This window comes from Dromiciops gliroides, chromosome 6 (genome assembly GCF_019393635.1).
Source record: "Dromiciops gliroides isolate mDroGli1 chromosome 6, mDroGli1.pri, whole genome shotgun sequence".
Lineage (NCBI taxonomy): Eukaryota > Metazoa > Chordata > Mammalia > Microbiotheria > Microbiotheriidae > Dromiciops > Dromiciops gliroides.
Genome location: NC_057866.1, coordinates 94,113,933 through 94,131,420, shown reverse-complemented (window position 1 = coordinate 94,131,420; position 17,488 = coordinate 94,113,933). Strand labels below are relative to the sequence as shown.

The 17,488-nt window shown below is 35.5% G+C and overlaps 1 protein-coding gene across 1 annotated transcript in view; it reads left to right on the top strand.

Moving 5' to 3' along the window:
* HTT (huntingtin) overlaps positions 1 to 17,488 on the top strand; it is a 227,109-nt gene that overhangs the window by 110,677 nt on the left and 98,944 nt on the right. Inside the window, 8 exon segments of the mRNA XM_043972228.1 lie at positions 523 to 684; positions 3,649 to 3,704; positions 4,679 to 4,827; positions 5,934 to 6,070; positions 9,663 to 9,779; positions 11,991 to 12,113; positions 12,492 to 12,730; positions 14,159 to 14,301. Coding sequence (XP_043828163.1) covers positions 523 to 684; positions 3,649 to 3,704; positions 4,679 to 4,827; positions 5,934 to 6,070; positions 9,663 to 9,779; positions 11,991 to 12,113; positions 12,492 to 12,730; positions 14,159 to 14,301 — 1,126 coding nt within the window.

Genomic DNA, 17,488 nt, shown 5'->3' with positions numbered 1-17,488 from the left:
TCGTGGTTGTTGTTGTTGTTATTATTATTATTATTATTATTATCCTGATCCTTGGTCCCACCAGCATCTTTCCAACAGTCATTTGTCAGGCACTATTTGCAATAATCTCTAACGTCCACAGGGTTCACAAGGCCATCTGTCTTGATGGCCAGCTCTTTGTGCTGTACCCTCTGCATCACCTTCATTTCCATCTCCTCAGTATCTGAAACTCCCTTTTATGTGTTGACTGCCCTAATTATTAAGTGAGCTTCCTGAGGGCAAGGACAGTTTTCATTTTCTGCTGTGTTGGGAACATAAAACATGCTTAATCAATGTTTTTCATTCATGCATGAATTCTTTTAGCCATCCATCAATTCATCTATCCATTCATTCTAAGCCTTTAATACTTTTCTCTTTCCTTACTTTATATTCAAAGGAAAAATGTTTTTGAACTTACAAAAATTTAGGTATGGTTGTCTTTGCTTTGATTTGAAGGGTCCAATATAAATAATGCGTGCTTTTGTTTTTTGTTTTTTTAATTAGAATGCTATTCACAATCACATTCGTTTATTTGAGCCTCTTGTTATCAAGGCTTTGAAACAATACACCACAACAACATCTGTGCAATTGCAAAGGCAGGTTCTGGACTTGCTGGCACAACTGGTTCAATTACGAGTTAACTACTGTCTTCTGGATTCTGATCAGGTTGGTCACTTTTGTATTCTGAGGTTCTTCACTTTATACCTGTTTATAATTCAATAAAAATTATTTTTATGTGACAGTAAAATTGTGTTAGGAAGAAATCTACTTTATAGGTTCACCAGTTGCACCCTTTAATTGCTTGTCGTAACTAGCTTGATATGCTTTGGATGACTTTTATTTGTCTACTTCTTACATTTTTTTCCTTCACAATTAGGACTTATAAATATTGGATGTTTTCATTGTAAGCTTCAAATAAATTCCATTAAATTTTGGGACGTATTTGCAAGATCAGATCAAGATTTTTCCTGTTGGTTATTTGTTACAATTTTTAAAATCCAAAGATATCATTATCAAGTATAAAACGAGTGTAGTAATTCTTTCATTTAATAAATGTTTTTTAAGCACTGTGCTAGAAAATGCAGGTGATAAAAAGTTTAGTTAAGGCCAGTCCCTGCCTTTGTGGAGCTTACTTCTTAATAGGAAGGTAAGATACATATATTAACCCTTGTAATTCCCAATATTACATAATAAATATATTGAAGAGTTCAGTATAATACTGAGATTATAAACTTGGGAGACTGGATAGATGGTGGTTCCATCCAAATTAATTGGAAGTTTGGAAGAGGAGAGGCTTTAAGGAGAAAGATAATGAATTTAGTTGACATGCTTAGTTTAGGATATCTTAGGGACATCCAGTTTGAAATGTCCAGCACACAATTGTTTATATGGGACTAAAGCTCAGGAAAAGACTGGATCTGTATATATAGATCTGGAAGTCACCTGCATAGAAGTCCTAGTTAAAATGCATGGGAGCTAATGAGGTTATTGAGGAAGAGAATATTAAAGAAAAGCTGAAGAGGGCCTTGGTCAGAACTTTGGGAGGCACTTATACTTAGGGGATAGGATAGGGATGATGAGTCTACTGAAAAAGAGGGGTCAAACAGGTAGAAGAATCACTAGAGTAGAGTGTCATGAAAACCTATAGAGGAGAGAGTAAATATTCAGGAGGAAAAGGTAGTCAGTGGTGTCAGATGCAGCATATAGGTCAAGAAGAATTAGGACTGAGGAAAGATCTACAAAATTGGTAATTAAGAGTATTAAGTAGTCAGTCCTACCATAGTAGTTGTGGGTTTTGAGTTTATTGAACAATATTTCTTTTTTAAAAGGTTTTATTGATGTGTTTTATTTTTATGTTAGAGATATTTACAGATAATCCTCACTCTGAGAGGGCCTATGTAACAAAGTAAAACAATTAAATAAAACTAATAATATGGTGATTTTATTTGAAACTGCATGCACCATTTCACATCTGTGGAAAAAGAAAAACAAATTCCTTGTAACCAATAAGCATAGTCAAGCAAATAAAATTCCTTTACTGTATACAGAAATACATATGTCTTATTATGCATCCTAAATCTATCACCACTCCCAGGAGGTAGACAGTATGTTTTATCACTGATCTTTTATTATTAATATGATCTATTATGTTTATAGTTTTCCCAACATTGTTGCTAATAATTGACTCTTTGGATTCCTAGTTTCAATCTGATTTGGTAATGGTATATACTATTTTTAAAATGTCTAGATGATAGTTAAAAATTTTCATTGATGTTCATTAAAGATGTTGACTTATTCTCTTTGTTTGCTTTATCGCTTCTTAGTTTGGGTATCAAGATGATATGTAATGGAAGGAATTTGATAGCATCTTTTTTACTTTTGCAAAGAGTTTATTTAATATCAGAGATAACTAGGGTATACAATGGAAGGAATACTGGACTTAGTCAGGAAGACTTGAATTCAAATATAGCCTTAGACATTTACTAGCAATGTGACCTTAGGCAAATCACTTAAATTCTGTCTGCCTCAGTTTCATCAACTGTAAAATGGGGATAGTAATAGTACCTACTTTCTAAGGTTTCTGTGAGGATCAAATGAAATATTTGTGAAGCTTTTAACACATTGCCTGGCACATTGTAGACACTTAAAAAGTAATTATTCTCTTTCTGTTCTCCCAATGGGAGCTGGGTATTTATAATGATAGAATTCATTTTCATTTTTTATTTGGAAGTTTATTTATGAGTTGTTCAATTTCCTTTTCTAATATTGGGTTATTTAAAATCTTATTTTTTGTTCTGATGATCTGGGTATTTTATATTTTCCCAAATATTCCTCCATTTTAATTAAATCCTCAATTTTATGAGCATACAATTGGGTAAAATATTTTCTAACAGCATCCTTCATTTCTTCTTCATTTGTTGTGTAAGAAGCTATGGTGCTGACTTGGGGCAATTGGGGTTAAGTTTGCTCCTAGGTAGATTGAGCTGGGATTCATTTATGGGCCTTTGGGGCAAGAAAAATGTGAAAGAAGTCTTTAGGACTTCATTAGGGAACACTTAACACCTGAGGGAACCCACTGGCTAACTAATCTCTCTGATGGTGGCTTTTATTTTCTTGTATTTCTTTTAACCTCCTTGAGAATTCATTCTACTTGAGAGTATTAGAATTAATTATAAAACTGTTTGAATTCTTGCACTTTGTTTTTTTCCATTGGATCAGATATGGCACAGAGACCAAGACAGCTGCCTATACCATAATAAGAGTTGTACCATTCTACTCTCCCAGAGTTAAACATTCTGCTAGCATAATCTTTAAGAAGTCACTGCTATTCATGCTATATTATAGAAGTCAATATTTTTATCTCTTAAACTTTAACCACACATTGTTTTTGAACTTATTTAATTCAAGTATTTCCTGAAACATTCAGGAAGCATTCAATCAATAATGAGGATCAGTTTTAAGTCTGAAGTATATCTGCAAGTAGTTCTGCATTCAAAAAAATTATTTTCCTAAATGAAATTATATAGATATGTAGAAATAAGTACAAATGGTTCATTTTATAAATATATAAGTTATGGTATCATAATATTATTGCTTGATATGCTTAACCTTTTATCTTTGTGCCCATAGGTGTTTATTGGATTTGTGTTAAAGCAGTTTGAATACATTGAAGTGGGCCAGTTTAGGTAATAACAGTATTTTGAGATTTCAGATTTAATTCCTAACTACTGATGTCTAAAGCACTATGCAAATATCTTTTATTCTTATGAAATATTTTGGATTGGCTATTTCTTTAAAAAGGCAATAAGTAATTTACCATTTTGTTGTATAATTAGAAATTTTTTTCCTAGTATGCTTTTTTCCCCAAAAGAACTGATCTTTGGAAGCAGTTCTGGATACTGTAATTACATATGTTGTTAGTTTTTCTTTCACATTTCTAAGCACATAATTAGACCAACAGATTCTGAGGTACAATATTTATGAGTGCTCATTCTCATTGGCTTTTTTCTTCAGAAAAAACATTTTTTGTGAAAATTATCTCTACTGAGAGGGAACCATTTCATTATACTGATATTAGTAATTATTATTAATGCTTATAAATAGGAATAAGAGATAAGGCCTCTTATTTCATTGATATAAGGAACTCCTCTTGAGAAAACTTCCTATATGAATTCAGGTTGGCACATTCTCTACAACCTAAAGTCTTAGATTGTCTGTCAGCTCAAATATCAAGAGGTTAGTGACTTGTCCAGGGGACAGACAGCTACTTTGTGTAGCAGGACTTGAACCTGGCTCTTTCTGATTTTGAGAATGACTATCTCTTTTACCTCACTGCTTCTCAATACTTGTTACTATTATTATTCACATAAGGTATTTTTGATAGAGTTATCTTCAGGGAGAATATTTTCTTTATGTTTGCTACAACTTGTAGGTAGTAGGGTTTCAGTAGCATTTGTATTGTCATTTACAAGTTTATATAAATTACTATATATGAAGGAAAATTTTTTCTTCATACTTAATTCCCCAAATAGGTGAATATTATACAGAATTAAAGTGACATATATATTTTTCTCCTAAAGAATAAATTATTTTGTGTTTTACTTTTGCATAATTTTTCTTAATTTTAAAAGGTAAATAATGACTGTCTTTTGTTTCTTAGGGAATCAGAAGCAATTATTCCAAACATCTTTTTCTTCTTAGTCTTGTTGTCTTATGAACGCTATCACTCGAAGCAGATCATTGGAATTCCTAAAATCATTCAGCTCTGTGATGGCATCATGGCCAGTGGGAGGAAAGCTGTAACACATGGTAACTCGAAAAACGTTTTAATGCATGTCCTAGTCATGATTTACTTTTTCAGCATTACTCTTTCCATGTACTTATCAGTAGAGGTTTGTTAAGCATAATTTTTATGCTTGGCCTTAGGGCTGGTCTAAGGAGAAATGTTCCTAAAAAAATAAATGGAAATCACACTGTTTTCCCCCTTAGACTCACATCTTGTATGAGATTCCCCCTTTGGGAATTCAATTCAAAGGCATATATGGATTAAATACCTACCTGTCTAATGCACTATATTAGGTATTGGGAAGCCAAACATAAAAAGCAACACAGTCCCCACCATCAAGGAACTTATAGGTTAGGAGGGAGATGAGACCCATACTTAAATTTTTAAAAAGTACACATTAGAAAGGGTTCCTAAGAGAGAAATGTAGAAGCAGTTGCAGTAGAAATTATCTTCTTTAACTAAGAGTTGTTCTCTAGTTTTGTGATTGCTGTTGTCTTATTTTGAACTTTGTGGGGTTTTAGCGTATCATTATTAAGTTAGTTTAATGAATCTGGTTACTTTCAAACAAAGCTTGTATAATAACATATTATTATGTTTTATATCATTAATACTAAAGTATTTTGACATCTTCAATGAAAGGTGCTTGATAAATACAGTTTATTTCATTTGGTTGTGATTGTTTTAATTATAGTGTGTTAGAAAATCCATTCTCTAATATAATAGCATGTTTACATAATTATATTTGTAACATAATGGTAACATATCTATGTTTGTTGTGTTGAATTTGGATTTATGTGTTATCCAGTCTTTTTACCTAAAACTTAAATAGGTAATGCAGAAGTCATAGAAACCTGTTGCTTTTGTTTTAGATTTTTTTTAAAATTACTATAAAAATTCTAATACTCTCTTCAAAAGCCTTTATCAAACCAGCTGTACTTGGTTTAGAAAACCCTCAGCTTGCTATGATGTCATGGTAGCAGGGGCAAAAATAGCCATTTTGGAAACTTTGATTTGACTTTCTAAAACCAAAGTTTTATTTCTCTTTTGTTTCTTGGAAAATTCTTTTAAAGTTACCTTTCAAAAGATTACATGTATATACTCTCCTTGTCTTATATATTTATTTTCTTAGCCATACCAGCTCTGCAGCCCATAGTTCATGATCTCTTTGTGTTAAGAGGAACAAACAAAGCAGATGCTGGAAAAGAGCTTGAGACGCAAAAAGAAGTGGCTGTGTCCATGTTATTAAGACTTATTCAGTACCATCAGGTGAGAGGAATGTGCCATGTGGTGTTATTAAATTGATTTTTTTTTAAATTACCTCTTTGGTCATTTAGATGTCAGTCAGGATTTATTTTGAATCTATGGTGATTGACATAGTACACAAAAGTAATGTATGCTACTTGTCAGTTTTACAAACTGAATGTCTGTTACATGGTAGGCCCTTTGAATAAGTATGTAACAATTGGAATGACGCCACCTGCTGGAGACTTACTGTAGAAGAGTTCCGCCCATGAAGCGAAGGTCTTTGAGGGCAAGACCAGGAGTCTTTTCTTTGGCGTCAGGAAGTGACGCGGGCTAGTGGGAGGAGGAAGGAAGAGACTGGCGCTCGGTCTTACTCTCTTTCCTGGAGAGGCTGGTGGAGAAGGCAGCTAGAAATGTGCTCTCCCTTTAATAGATAGAGGAATCTAGGCCTTTCTCTCTCTCTTTACCAAATTCTTATTCTCCTTAATAAATGCTTAAAAGTCTAACTCTTGCTAAAGCTTATAATTTATTGGCGACCACTCATTAGATATTTTAGACAGACTAGCTAGAATTTTAGCCCTTAACAAGTAATACAAAGATGAATAAGAATTAGTTTCTGTGATAATGTCTACAGCCTATTTGGTAGTTTAAAGAATGTGTACAAAAATTATAATGCAAGCAATGCTATATGACTGGTAAAAACAAAGATCTGGAAATTTAGAGGAGGAAGAAATCAACGTCTAATTGGGAGCATTCAAGGAGACTTGATGTTTGTTGCTGGGTACCACATTTTGGAAAAGATACTGTTAAGCTGGAGAGTGTTTAAAGGTGGGCTTTTATAACATGTCATGTAAGGATTCCTTGAAAGAACTAGAGATTGACTCTGATCAGCACAGTGACCACCTACAGTCCCAGAGCCCTGGTGTTGAAGCATGCTACCTACTACCTTCTGATAAAGAGGCAGTAGACTCATGGTGCACAATGATGCATATATTTTTTGGACATAACCAACACAGGAATTTGTTTTACTTGCCTGTGCATATTTGTTACTATGATTTTGTGGTGGTGTTTTGTTTTTTTAATGATAGTGTGCAAGGGAAAGAAAACAGATTTTTGTTAATTGAAAAAAGTTAAATTATAAAAAAAAGTAACAAATGAAAAACATAAATTACTTAGGAAAGAATTCCTTATTTGAGAAGAACTAGTTAAACAACAAGAATGGTAGGATGAAGTCCAGAGAATGAATGGCTCATCTGGGCCCCATCTCACCATAGAATTTCTGGGGAGAAGGTGGCAGATTGTGGTGGTGGTAGTAGTAATAATGGAGGAGGAGGTGAAGGAAGAAATGTTAAGGACTCATGTTTGAGAGAGGAGGGAAAGAGCACAAGTGATGAAGATGTAGAATGATAAGATTAGATGGGAGCTCACTTTAAGTCCAATTTGTCTTAAGCTTTAATTGTATGAAAAGGAATAATGTGTGCGGCAGCTAGGTGGTGCAGTGGATAGAGCACTGGCCCTGGAGTCAGGAGTACCTGAGTTCAAATCCAGCCTCAGACACTTGACACTTACTAGCTGTGTGACCCTGGGCAAGTCACTTAACCCCAATTGCCTCACTAAAAAAAAAAAAAAGAAAGAAAAGGAATAATGTGAAATAAGTCTGGAAAAGTGTGAGGGTTGGTTTGTGGATAGCCATTAGTGCAGCCTAAGGATTCTACAAGAGGCAATACAGTGTAGTGAGTGCGCAGTGAGTTGACCTCCAAGACCTGGACTCAAGTCCTCTTTCTAGAATATACTTGACTGTGACTGGGGGCAAGCCTTTAACTTCTCTGTACTTGAGGCAACTAACTCTAAAACCGTCAGTTGAGGAGTAAGTATTGATTTGCATTGGTTATATAAAATAAATCACAAGTTCCATTAAAAAAAAAAAAAAGGAGGGGCAGCTAGGTAGCACAGTGGATAGAGCACTGGCCCTGGATTCAGGAGGACTTGAGTTCAAATCAGGCCTCAGACACTTAACACTTACTAGCTGTGTGACCCTGGGCAAGTCACTTAACCCCCAATTGCCTCACTTTAAAAAAAAAAAAAAAGGAGTTCATATTTTATCTTTATAGGCAGTAATAGGGTTTTTCACTAGGGAAGTGACCTGGTCAGAGTTGAATTAGCGAAACAGATAAAGTAATGAGTAGGGAAGTTACGGTGTAAAGCCCAGATGGGTTGAATGGGGGGAGGAGGAGGAGAGAAGGGCATGTGGCCCAATGTAAACAACTCAGGTTTTGCAAACAGAACATCTGGGTTCCAATATTTCCTTTGGTGTTTTCTGCTTGTATAACCTTAGATAAGTGACATAGGCTCCCTAGGTCTTGGTTTCCTTAGGTAAAAGTTAGGAGGTCGGAATTAGTAGCCTCTGAGATTTTTTCCAGCTCTAAAACTGTGATCCCTGTTATGCAGAAGAGTACAGAATTGAAAGGAGAATATGTTGGTCAGTTAGCAGTACAGCAAGTGAACAAAGCTTCCAGGCTAGCATTGTTTGGGAATTTACTTGAACAGGTAGTACTTTAGTCCTGGGGAAATGCAGCATGAAATTTGAATAATTTTTCAATAGTTATGATTCACTTGTTATGACTATTTGTGTACTTTATCTTCGAACATATTCAAATCAGTGTGATGTTTTTACAGTGATTAGCTGAATAGGTTTAGGCCTGTCATCCATGACCATTGGCTAGGGCAAATCACAACTGGTTGACATTGACATAGAACCTTAACTTGATTTCATAGCTATCACATAATATAAAGAGGGTGAATATCGGAGATGGGTATGGCATATGTTTGTAAGTTTGAATCACTCCTAAAACTAATTTCTTTTTTTTTTTCTTTTTGGGCAGGGCAATGGGGGTTAAGTGATTTACCCAGGGTCACACAGCTAGTGTCAAGTGTCTGAGGCTGGATTTTGAACTCAGGTCCTCCTGAATCCAGGGCCAGTGCTTTCTCCACTGCAATACCTAGCTGCCCTCCCTGAAACTAATTTCTTCAGTATTTCAGGGGATCCATGATTCTATCAATGTAGTTTACTTTCTTTACTGGTGCAGATTGCATCCCTTCCTTTCCTTTTCTTATTGGTCACTTCATTTTTCTGTAAATCATTAATTGAATATTGTCCCCATATGTTAGTGACTTTTTCCTAGTTTTAAAAAAAAATTTCATAGACACTACTTCAGCATTCAAAATTGTCTACTTGTTGTTGTTGTTATCGTGAGGCAAAGAGGGTTAAGTGTCTTGCCCAGGGTCACACAGCTAGTGTCAAGTGTCTGAGACGATTTGAACTCAGGTCCTCCTGACTCCAGAGCTGGTGCTCTATCCACTGCACCACCTAGCCACCCCGATGATATGTTTTAAGCCAATTTGTGAGTGCAAGTTTATTATTGTTGATAATCTGTGGCTGCCTGCTTGGTCACCTGTGATTCTTTCCATTGCTCTTTGGACTACATGCATTTTTGATAGTATTAATATCCTAATGTTTCTTCATTATTGTTAATACAAAAATGTGATAATTATGTATAATAGTAAAATATTTGTAATGTTCAGATTTATTTTTAACTGAGCACAAATATTTCTTAAGGTATTAGAGATGTTCATCTTAGTCCTACAGCAGTGTCACAAGGAGAATGAAGACAAATGGAAGAGGTTATCTCGACAAATCGCTGACATCATTCTCCCAATGTTAGCAAAACAACAGGTTTGTGTTCATAATGTTTTAATTGTTACGAGTTAATGCAATACATATCCATATATTTATAATTATACTTTATTTTAGCATCCATTTAAAAAATTTTCAGTTCCCAATTCTCTACCTTCCTCCAGCCCCTCTTTCACCTATTGAAAAGACAGGCAATATTATATAAATTATACATGTGAAGTCATGTACACTATTTCCATATTAGTCATGTAATGCAGTCTATTTTTTTTTTAGTGGAGCTGCTTCTCTTGTCAAAGGTGATTGATTATCATCAGCTTTTATATTGACTAATTAATCAATCTGTCACTTATTTATTAAGCACTGACTTTTCTAGGTATTGCCTCAGGATAGATATGAGTACAAATAATGAAACAGTCTGTATTTGTAAGGAGCTTACATCTTAATAGGGGAGACAGCAAATGCATATATAAATATTCACACTATAAATATATATGTATGTGTGTATAAATATAATATGTAAATAGTTAAATACAGAATAGTTTGGAATTGAGAGCACTAGCAATTTAGGGAATTAAGTAAGGCTTAATGTAGATGATACTGCTTGAATTACATTTTTTTTTTTTTTAAGTGAGGCAATTGGGGTTAAGTGACTTGCCCAGGGGCACACAGCTAAAAAGTGTTAAGTGTCTGAGACTGGATTTGAACTCAGGTACTTCCGACTCCAGGGCCGGTGCTCTATCCACTGCGCCACCTAGCTGCCCTGAAATACATTTTTAAGGGAGCAAAGAACTCTACAAGAGTGGCAAGGAGAGAATGCATTCCAGGCATATGGAAAGTTCAGTGTAAAGGTACAGATAGAAGATGGAGAATTATGTATAGGGAATAAAGACATGTCTAGGTTCATTCTGATCCTTCTGTTACTTCCTTTAGAATATTGGTTATTTTCCCCCTCTGGTATATATTAGTTTAAAAGGAAACTTTACTGTTTAACACTCATTAGTTTAGTGGAGGAGATGGCATTTGAGTTAGACTTTCCAATATAGGTTAAAATTCAAACAGTTAAAGGAGAAAGAAGAGTGTCCAGGGCATTTCAGGCAGAAGATCTCAAAATGGCATTTTCCCCTCATAAAACAGGATAAATAACCATCATAGTGTCCCAAGCAAGTAAATAGCAGCCCTTTTATTAATACTGCTCAGATTGTGAGCTTATTCCTTGTAAAGGGTGATACATTAGACTATTATCAAATGGTCAGAGAGATTAACCCGAGTCTTCATTTTCCCTTCACATCTGGCTTGTATAATGTAGCCAATCAAGTAAAATTTCATGTTGCATATAAACAGAAGTATTATATCATAATGATAACCACTGATTTATTATCTGAGACAACAGAAGAAATATTAATCTTTATAGTGTGAAGCAGTGGTTGAGCATTTGGATGAACTCAAAAGCTTATATAATTACTTTGACATTTTCTCTGTCCACATTACTTAGCCTTAGGTATGGCAGGAGCTAAATAATAGTGTTTTTGTCTTTAGATCACTTAGACAAGAAGGGAGAAAAGCCCTGATCTGTGGTAAATAATTGAGAAAGCAGTTTATAAATTGTTGAGCTGATCATTTGAACTAGGTTTCTGAGAGCAAATCAGAAGCTATTTTCCAAAATTTTATTTCCTTCTTTGTTGTATAACATTTTTTCACAGTAAGGAGAAAGATTTGAATTAAAGTACTGAATTTATGGTAGACTGTCAGAGTCTAAATTAGAAAATAGATTCCTTGACACAAGTTTATTGTCTACAATACTTATTTCAATGTTGTTACTTACCCTTACAGACCACTAAGTTGAAGATATCATTTAACAGGATGTCTTGATATATTGCTCAATTTACCTCTAATGCTAAATATTCTACATGCATTGTTGTTATGCTCTCGATCTTACCGTAGGCTGTATTCATTCTAAATGTACCTCATATATAAAATTTGACTACGGTGGTTGGTCAAGTTATTATTTTTTTTTCATAAGTTTATCTGTCCCTGAATTTCATGAAAGTTTCATTTCGGGAATATAGCTGACATTCAGGCATGACACATATTGGACCAGATTCAATAATAAGAAAATTGAAAACTTGAAGAATAGAGATGTTGAATTATTCTTGCTTTTTTTTTAATAATGTGACAGCTTTTTTTGTAGACTCATTTTTGTGGCATTGCCAGTTGACATGTATAGAGTCTTATAATTATTGATTTTTACAGATGCATATTGATTCTCATGAAGCCCTTGGAGTATTGAACACGTTATTTGAAATATTGGCTCCTTCATCTCTTCGTCCTGTAGACATGCTTTTACGAAGTATGTTCATTACTCCCAATACTATGGTGAGTATACAAGATATTGCATTATTGGTATGCTAAGATGCTCCCAAGTTAGGATACTGGAGTCAAATCCTCATTCCAAAATTTACTAGATATATGACCTTGGGTAGACCACTTTCCTGCAGTGAGTCTCCATTCTCATCTGTAAAGAGGATACATAAGACTTATTTCACTAGTACATTGTGATGAAAGTGCCATATAAATATGAGTTAGTTCAGTGAAAATGATAGTTATTATGAAAATGTAAGTAGTTATTTGCAAATAGTATAAAAGAAAATAACTTCGTAAGATTGTAGGGGAAGAATATCTACTAATTTACCTTATCTTTTTTTCTTGATATTTATAATATTATATTGTAATGTTTTATTCTTTTCTCTTTAGGCATCTGTGAGTACTGTTCAGTTGTGGATATCAGGCATCCTAGCTATTCTGAGAGTGCTTATATCCCAGTCAACTGAAGACATTGTTCTCTCTCGGATCCAAGAACTCTCTTTTTCTCCTTATTTAATCTCATGTCAAATGATTAAAAAATTAAGAGATGGAGGTAGTAGCTTGCCAACACCAGAAGATCAAAGTGAAGTGAAACAAGTCAAGTGTTTGCCAGAAGAAACATTTTCCAGGTAAGTGTTTATATCATTTCAGTTTCTATGACATTTTCTTATATGTAGTTTCAGATGGGAATAGCTTTTTTGGAGGGAGTGGGGCTGGTGAGGGTTAAGTGACTTGACCAGGGTCACACAGCTAGTATGTGTCAAGTGTCTGAAGCCAGATTTGAACTCAGGTCCTCCTAAATCCAGGGCCAGTGCTTTATCCACTGTGCTACCTAGCTCCCTGGTAATAGTTTTTGATTAGTTAGGATGGATCTAACTCTTGTCCTTTGGGTATTGCTCCAGTTTATCAGAGAAAATCAACAAATGTTTATTGAGTTCCTTTATATATCTTGTACTAAAATGGAAGGATTAGGAGGTGAGATTGTTAAGGAATTTTAGAGTAAGGAATAAGTATTATATATGTGTCACTAAAAGATAACGTATTTATTGTGTCCCAAGTTCTATGCTCAGTGCCATAGAATAGGCCAAAATTTGAAAACATGCAGTCCTTCCTCTCTAGGACCCTGGGGTTTATCAGTTTATAGAGATCATGACTTGACTGAAATGAATAGTCTGTTAAATTAATCTCATCATGGATTAGTCTACCAAGATTTAAAATATTGATTTAGTTATGATCAGCAGTCTCATAAAAATTCTTTCTTCATTTCCTGTCTGCATAAATCATACTCTTTAATAAACAAACAGAAGTACCTTATTGTGTGCCGTCTGCTAAACAGTTCTCAGTTTCAAATTTGCTTTGAAAATAAGAGTTGTGGAGATGGAGTGTTTGAGAAAGAAGCAAATATAGCTGAGTTGTAGATGAAGTCTTTTGTTGATAAAGTACCTTTCACTAATGTGGAATGTTTTCCATGACTACTCATGTATAACTTATTTTGAATTGCTTGAGTTCTTGTGGGTGGGGGGGTGGGAAGGAGGGAGGAACAGAAGTTGGAACACAAAGTTTTAAAAAATTGATGTCAAAATTTGTTTTTACGTATATTTTGGAAAATAAAATTCTAAGAATAAAAATTTTTTAACAAAAGAATAGATAAAGTACCTTTTAAATCTCATTCTTCCTCTCCTAAACTTATAAACATAAATAACACATGCAACCAGAAGTTCAGGAGCTTATGAGACCTGTTCTCCTTCCTAATATCCCTGTTATTAGTGACACCATTATTCTCCTAGTGACTTTCACTTGAAATTTCAGCATCACCTTCAAGTTTTACTTTTCTCTTTATTTCCAGATTCAAGCAGTCACCAAATACTATCACTTCTCCTTCATAAATGCCTCCCTGTGTTCCATTCCCATGGCCCTTACGTTTGGCCAGGCCCTCCTCTGTATTATTGTATTAACCTCCTCAGTCCATACTCATTTTGGGGGAGGAGGGTATATGTATTTTCCACATGATTTGGTAACACCCCCCTGGCATAATACCAATTCACTCTTTTTTCAAGATTCCTGTTACAGCTGGTGGGCATTCTTCTAGAGGACATTGTTACGAAGCAGCTGAAAGTGGAAATGACTGAGCAGCAGCACACGTTCTATTGCCAAGAGCTGGGCACACTGCTGATGTGCCTGATACACATCTTCAAGTCAGGTACGGGCACCAGAGCAGTCCCTCTGCTTCACTTAGTACTATTCCCATTATGTCTCGTATCATAGTCTTCCTGGAGACAGCAGTTGAATTGTGTCGCTCTTTCTGGGTAGTGCCTAACACTGAAGCAATAATAAGGAGAGCAGCTGACATTTACATAGCACCTACCGAGTGCCAGGCACTGGGCTAAGCACCTAACAAACATTATCTCATGTGATCCTCATAATACCTTGGGAGGCAGAGGCTGGTATTATCTCCATTTTACAGATGGGGAAACTGAGACAGTGGCGAAGTGACTCTCCCATAGTCATGCAGATAATATATGTCAGAGAGCAGATCTGAATTCTGGTCTTCCAGCCTGTTGGCACAATGTTCTTGCTACTGTATTATCTAGCTACCTGCTAAGCACTTAGTAAACCTTTGGGTCTTGTTAGCACTGATGCGCAGGAGTTCTTTACCTTCCTTGCCAAAGTGGAGAGCCTCTTATGATGGAGAGATGATAAGACTTCAAAAGACTGGAGTTCCTTTTCTGACTTTGCCACATGAGTAGCTATTTCACTGAGGGTGTGGCATTCTGCCTTCAGAGCCTCAGGTTCTTCATCTGTAAAAGGAGACTAATACTATAAACACGGCTTTCCCGAAATATCATAAGTGCTTTGTCAGTTGCAGAGAACTGTGGAAATACAGGTTATTACAATTTGGATAATTTACCTATATCTTGCTTCTAATAGCATTGAAAAAGGTGAAGGATTTAACATTGTATCTAGCTCTGAATTGCTAGAAAGATTGCATTATCATAATATCCTTTGGTTTATAGTTTTTCTCATGGGATAAAATAACAGTTTTTTCATTATTTTCTTATAGCTCAGTAATTTGGTTGATAATTTCTCTTCCTCTGCCCTGTGTTTTTCAAATCTAGGAAATTTGTTTTGTCAAGTTTATATAAAAGATCTGTTTTCCAATAGGAATTGGCAAAGTGGTAGAATTTTTTGAAAACTACATGCCACTTATTTTATTTGAAAAACAAGAAATTGTCTTTTTTAAATGTTGGTTATGTTATGTCTAGAAGAGTAGTTGGGATAAATTAAAAATACATTAGAGATAGATTTGTAGAGGGCTTTAAATGCTAAGTTGAGAAATTTGGGCGCTATCTGGGAGGCTTGGGGAGCTGTTGGTGGTTTTTTAAGTTTTTTTAAGTCCTGGATTGTGTTTTAAGAAGTTGAGTCTGGAAACACCTCTAGGATGGCCTGGAAGAGAGGGACTTTTGTTTTGATAGGCCAGGTCAGAGGTAAGAAGGAAGTGAAAGAGGTTTGTGGCTGTTACAATGGAAGTACGGGCTATGTACCTACTCTCTTTTCAGGATGACAAATAGCACTCTGCTTTTGAAGTTCAAGTTTTATTTCTTGAAGTCTGGTAACTTTCTAAATTGGTTGCTAATCCCTTAGATGGAAATTCTATCCTTTTCTACTTCTTGAATATAAAAACAATGTGGTGGGGGCAGCTAGGTGGCGCAGTAGATAAAGCACTGCCCTGGATTCAGGAGTACCTGAGTTCAAATCCAGGCTCAGACACTTGACACTTACTAGCTGTGTGACCTTGGGCAAGTCACTTAACCCCCATTGCCCTGCCAAAAAAAATAAAATAAAATAAAATAAAAACAATGGGAATTTTTTTTTTTTGGCAGGGCAATAGGGGTTAAGTAACTTGCCCAGGGTCAGACAGCTAGTAAGTGTCAAGTGTCTGAGGCTGGATTTGAACTCAGGTACTCCTGAATCCAGGGCCGGTGCTTCACCACTGCGCCACCTAGCTGCCCCAATGGGAATATTTTAAAAAAGGTTCTGAGGTTTTTATTAACAACATTTTTGACTTTTTAATCCTTTAAACAGGTATTTGTATAATTTATTTTGGAGGATATTACTTAATAGAAAACCTTAAAATAAACCAGTGCTTGAGAGTTTTTTGAGCACTTCAAAAGATAATTTATGAAACAGGAGGATATAAATTAATTTTATGCTTCTACATTTATTTTATTTTGAAAGGTTCTAGAATATCTGTTTTGCATGATGCTAGATTGCAGACTTGTAAAAAGAGTTGTCATAAAACTTGTTACACTCTAGTATTAATATGGTCCATTTAGGATGAGTGTGAAAATACTTTGTCAAGTTTTAACACAGTTGTTGCTACTCCCCCACTCTGAGGTCCAGCCAGGCTGGCATCTCTCTTTCTCTCTTGACTGCCTATCTGTATGCATTTTTGTACCTGCCCCACTTTACCCTTTTTGAGGGCAAAGGCTGATACTGGTTTTTTGTCTTTGTATCCCTAGTGCCTAGCACAATGCCTCATACATAGTAGGTATGTAACAAATGGCTTGTTGAATGAACAACTTGCAAGGGGTTGCAGAGTATGATGGAAATAGGAAGCATCAGGTATTGATAGCTTTTTCATAGTTTACCAGAATTTAGTTTCTGATCAGTTTTTTTTTTAAATTAATAAAGTATTTTTTTTCCCGTTACATGTAAAGATAGTTCTCAACTTTTGTTTATACAGGCTTTCCAATTTCAGATTTTTCTCCCTCCCTCCCCTCCCTCCCCTCCCTCCCCCCTCCCCTAGACAGCAGGTAATCTGATATAGGTTTTTTGTTTTGTTTTGTTTTGTTTTTTAGTGAGGCAATTGGGGTTAAGTGATTGCCCAGGGTCACACAGCTAGTAAGTGTCAAATGTCTGAGGCCGGATTTCAACTCAGGTACTCCTGACTCCAGGGCCGGTGCTCTATCCACTGCGCCATCTAGCTGCCCCTAGGTTTTTATACACACACACACACACACACACACTAACACTAATCCTATTTCTGCATTAGTCATGTTATAAGAGAAAAATCAGCGCAATGATGAAAAACCTCAAAATAGAAAAAACAATAGCACCAGAAACAAAAGAAATAGTATGGTTCATTCAGCATCTATATTCCACAGTTCTTTTTTTTTCCCTTGGATTTGGAGATCCTCTTCTATCATGAGTTCCCTGGTACTCTTCTGTACCATTGCATTGGTGAGAAGAATATAGTCCATCACAGTAGGTCAGCACTCAATGTTGATGATACTGTGTACAATGTTCTTCTGGTTCTGCTTATCTCACTCATCATCAGCCCACGCAAGACCCTCCAGGTTCCTCTGAACTCCTCCTGCTCATCATTC